This window comes from Lathyrus oleraceus, chromosome 5 (genome assembly GCF_024323335.1).
Source record: "Lathyrus oleraceus cultivar Zhongwan6 chromosome 5, CAAS_Psat_ZW6_1.0, whole genome shotgun sequence".
NCBI classification, from domain to species: Eukaryota; Viridiplantae; Streptophyta; class Magnoliopsida; order Fabales; family Fabaceae; genus Lathyrus; species Lathyrus oleraceus.
The window spans coordinates 382,933,276-382,938,231 of record NC_066583.1 but is presented as its reverse complement, the minus strand read 5'-3'; the positions used below and the strand labels follow the sequence as shown (position 1 = coordinate 382,938,231).

General features: G+C 35.8%; 1 protein-coding gene across 1 annotated transcript; it reads left to right on the top strand.

Annotated features, from left to right (window-relative positions):
• The first annotated feature begins 3,072 nt into the window (after positions 1–3,072).
• LOC127080876 (uncharacterized) lies at positions 3,073–4,065 on the top strand. Its single transcript, XM_051021167.1, has one exon. The coding sequence runs from the start codon at positions 3,073–3,075 to the stop codon at positions 4,063–4,065; it is 993 nt and encodes a 330-aa protein (XP_050877124.1).
• Positions 4,066–4,956: the final 891 nt, after the last annotated feature.

Below are 4,956 nucleotides of genomic sequence, written 5' to 3'. Positions count from 1 at the left end.
TGGATGATTGATTTTGATAATGACTTGATCAAACTTTTGGTCAAATTTGGGTGTGACCTCTCTTATCATCTTCTTCTTCATCAACTTTTTTTCCCTTTGATCAATTAGATGATTTGCGTCCATCTTGTTCATGATGTATGGATTGGTACTTGATGAACTTTCATCATTTCAAACCTATCTTCTAATTGATCATGGATCATTTAAGGTACTTTGAATTGACGCATAAGTTTGTCCTAAGTGTCATGGAGTGTGGATTGAAGTAATGAAGCATCCTCCTAGCCTTTGTGCTTGATCATTCCAGTTTTTTCCTTTTTGTGTGACATGACTTTAGGAGAATGATTTACATCTCATTTCTCTAGCATGTATTAACACTAACATTATTATTGACCGACCTCAGATAGTTGTGAGTTCTACATAAGTCCAATTACGATTGCTTAACATAGAGCTAAATTTCCCCCAAAAGCAAAGACATTTTTATAAGTGAGATTGTAAGTCTCATACTCCTCATGATATTGTGTGAAAATATTTCTCCTTTTTCGTTTATGAGAGCTAGTGGCATACTTGTTGATTTTTATCCAAGTTAGAGCTCTTCTCATAATGATGTATAGGTTCATGTCGTCATGCTTGTAGGTGAATAGTTGAGTGTTCTCCAAAAATTGACCAAATCATCTTTCATTTTGATTACTAACCTTATTTACTAACATTTTACTTGTATTAACTTTTACTTCAATGTCATTTACTTTATGCTCTTTTATTTTATGCCATTTACTTGATACTTTATGTTTAGCATTCCATGTCATATTATTTGTGATTATGTCATTTGCTCTTTGTCTATTTGGACTTTTATTTTAAATCCTTGTAAAGAAAACACTAATAAAGAAAAACTTTTAAAAAAAAACTCGTTTCTCCTGACTCATGAACTTCTGGTTACTATCCTTTTTATCATTGTGGGTTATGGACTTAGACTTAGGATTTTGACCTTTACTTTAGGACTTATGACTTGAGACCTTGAAATTCATCTGGTACCTTTGACTTGGGACTTCCTATGAAGACTTGGTTTGGTCATTTTGGTTTCATCTGATACATGGATTATTATTTTCTTATTTGGCTTGTTCTATGCTTAATCCAAAGGAGGGAATTATTGCTTGACTTATGTCATAAAGCTTGATATCTCTTGGTTAGATCTTTCTTCCATAGCTTTTACTTTATGCTCTAGGATAGTCTCTTATTCTCCTCCCTTTCTTTAATTTTCAAATCTTCTCCCCCTTTTTAAAAATCTTCTTGATTTCAAACTTGAACCACTTTCTCAATAAACCTTGACTTTTGTCAAGTGATTTTCAAACCCTTTTTCCTAATAAATTCTAATTCATCTTAAACATATTTAGACCAATTTCAAAAGACTTACAAAATGTATAACTCATTCAATATATTTTGTGCCTTTTTTGCACTTTTTCTTTTAAAAGAAATTCTCAAAGTTTAGACATGAGTCATTTCCATAGTTGAGATATAATTCTCCTATCCCCATAGTATTGATGATAATTCTTTTCTATCTGTGAGAGATAGTGGCATACTTGTTGATCTCCATCCAAGTTGGATCCCTTCTCATGGTGATGCAAAGCTCTCATACTTGTGGGTGGCTACTTGAGTATTCTCCTTAAAATGACAAAATGTGTTTTCCCCTAAATGAATAAAAACAAACATCTTTGTTATTTTTACCACAAACTATGAGGTTTTGATCCTCCATTGCACTTTGTTGGTAGATAGGCATGAGAATTCAAAAGGTCTTGGCAAACCCCAAAAATCATTAAAAAAAACATTTCTTTTCCCATCTCTCCAATCGTTTGCTAACAACACCCTTTTTAAACCAAAATTTACACACTTTCAAAGAGTTTTCCATGGAGTACCATGGATGTTTAGGGTGCTAACACATTCCCTTTGAATAACTAACCCCCTAACCCTTGCTCTCTTTTTATTAGTTTTTTGTTTTAAAACTTCTTCAGGTTTTGTTTGTACTTTTCCTATTTTCCGTTGGAAACAATAAAAGTGCGGCGACGACTCTTTCTTTATGAGGTAAGTTAATCAATAGCTTAATCTCAAAAAATTTACCGCTACAGAAAAGTGGTGACTCTACTAGGGAGTAGTCCTTATTGGGTTTAGTCCATCTTTGTTTATCTGTGTATATTTTGCTTGTTGTTGTCTGTTATTGTTTTTTCTGTCTGGTGCTTGGTGGTTTCTGTATGGTGAGATAAGTCATATACCCGGACTTGAGAGCTCTTATGATATGAGGGTGGTATACTCATGTTTGGCCTACGTGGAAGCCCCTTTGGGATTACTGATGTCCCACGAGTAGTCGTAGTTGGCATTACTTTTTTCGACTTGGGATCCCGAGAAGCTGAGGACCTTAGAACCCTTACCCCATATTGGCCTTTTAGGATGTAGTGTGATGGTTATTCAGGTGTAGACTTGAATTAGTTGTTACGTGATACTACACTCCAACGAGTTTCTCTTGAGAATATTATTGGTTAATGAATAGTCGTTTAAGGTGGTAATATCCAAAAGATGGAATTATTACTTTGGGAAATTTTTAGAACCTTGTTCTACAGGTAATTATTCCCTTAGCACATACATTGTGTGTTGGTTCTTACCTTTGGCTCCATGCTCGTGACTTCGAACCTTTCGACCTTGTTTGCATGCTTTGTGTGATCTTGTTTGTGGTTGTTGAATCATGCACTCATGGAATTCATAATAAATTTTCTCATTTTTCAAGGAACTTAGAGACTCTCTTTGCAAACATCGCTGATATTTTTGATAATGGATATTGGAAGGAGAAATACTCGGAAATATAGTTTCAGATGTCCCAATCTCATGGAATTAAGGAAGCTAGCATATTTTGTGGATCATCCTAAGGGTTTCAGAGACCATTTTGAAAGACTTCTATCTGTTATATCTACTGATTTTGAGGATGGCCTTCTTTGTACTTTGGTTCTGTTCTATGATCATGTTTACTGGTGCTTCACTTTCCCTGATTATCAGTTGTTGCCCACCAAGAAGGAGTATGCTCATATTTTGGGTATGACAGATTCTGATAGAGTTCCTTTTAGTGGGGTAGAAGTAATTCTTGAATCTCGAGTTATTGTTGAATCCATTCACCTAAGCAAGTCTGACATAGATGTTAATCTCACTATCAAAGGAGGTATGAGAGGGGTGACTTCAAAGTTTCTAACTGAGAAAGCCTTTTCTTTTGTCAACGTTGGTAGCATGGTGGCCTTTGAAGTTATTTTTTCCTTACTCATATATGGTTTGGTCTTGTTTCCCAACATTGATAATTGTGTTGATGTCAATGCTATGAGGATCTTCTTGATTAGGAATCTGGTTCCAACTTTACTCGGTGACACTTATTTCTCCATTCATCATAAGACTTCTAAAGGAGGTGGAACTATTATCTATTGTGTGCCTTTACTTTACAAGTGGTTTATTTCGCACTTGTTGCGGTCTCATATCTTCAAAGAAAACAAGAGTTGTTTAAGGTGGTCTCAAATACTTATGTTTCTCACCAATGATGACATACGTTGGTATTCTCATTTTTACGATGACGTTGATATTATTGATAGTTATGGGGAGTTATCTAATGTTCCTCTTCTTGGTACACAAGGGGGAACCAACTACAATCCGGCTTTGGCAAGAAGTCAACTTGGGTTCGCTATGAAGGATAAACCTAATAACACTTTGTTAGAAGGTTTATTTTTCCAAGGGAAAGACACTAAAGGATTCAAAGCTAGGATGATACATGTTTGGCACAATATTCATAGGAAAGGAAAAGGTAAGCTTGGATTAAAGAACTGCATAGCCTTAGAGCCTTACACTAGTTGGGTGAAGAAGAGAGCCAAAGAATTCAAGATTCCATACACTTATGAAAGATCTATGTCTTTAGTAATGATCAAATCTCCCGCTATTAAAGGCATAAAAGAGTTGCAAGAGGCTTTGGATAGGGTCAAGCAAGAAAGGTATGATTGGGAAGAAAAATTTCACACCTCAGACCTTGAGAAAGTAGAATTGCAGAGGTAGCTAAAGGAAAAGGATAACTTGATAAAATTGCTTGAGCAACATGCTGTGAAGAGATCAAGAGACCAAGAAGATTTATTTTTCTCTAGCATTTCACCTACTGATCTTCCTACTTCCAGCGTTTGGAAATGCCTTATAGACCAGCTCGTGATAGAGAAGGATGCTATGAAAAGAAATTATGGAAGAGAGATCAAAAGGCTTCGCAAGAAGTATCATCTTGGATTTGGGTCGTCATCGGACATGATTCCATAGATCTAGTTTCTTTCCATTTTTAATCATTGAAATTGTATTTCTGATTGTAATCCTTTTACATTATTAATAAAATGAGTTTTCTAATACATCGAAATGTGTTATTCCCATTATGATGTTTGAAATTTATGTCTTACAGTTCCTTGGAAAATAATAATAATAACATTCACATTTTCATTTACATATCATGCATCATGTTGCATCGGTCGTATTTCCTTATTGGTCTTGATCCAAACAAGTTGTCTCACCGGTACAATACTCGAGCTAACTAGTTGAAGAAGATGGATCGCCTAGAGCAAGAGAATCGTGAACTCTGTGAAGAGGTGACTACTTTGAGGGACAATTATGAAAGGCTTACTGCTATGACAGAAACTCGGGTGGCAGCTCATAATCAGCCACCACCTCCTCCTCCTTGGACTCCGCTTCAGAGGAACGTGATTTTTGAAATTATCTCTATTCATATCTCTGTGGCTCCAGTCACTGCTCCGCAACACCACACACCTTCTGGTTTCCTTTGGGGCGTGCCCCCTAACTTCATGCTTGAAGGGTATCAACTTGCTATTAAAGTTCATATGACTCAACCTGTTATGTATATACCACCTCATGTGGTTCATGTTGTTCCTTATGTCGAAGAATCTATTTTCC

Coding starts and splice junctions, on each gene's coding strand:
- LOC127080876 (XM_051021167.1), top strand. CDS start 3,073: ATGACAGATTCTGATAGAGTTCCTTTTAGTGGGGTAGAAGTAATTCTT.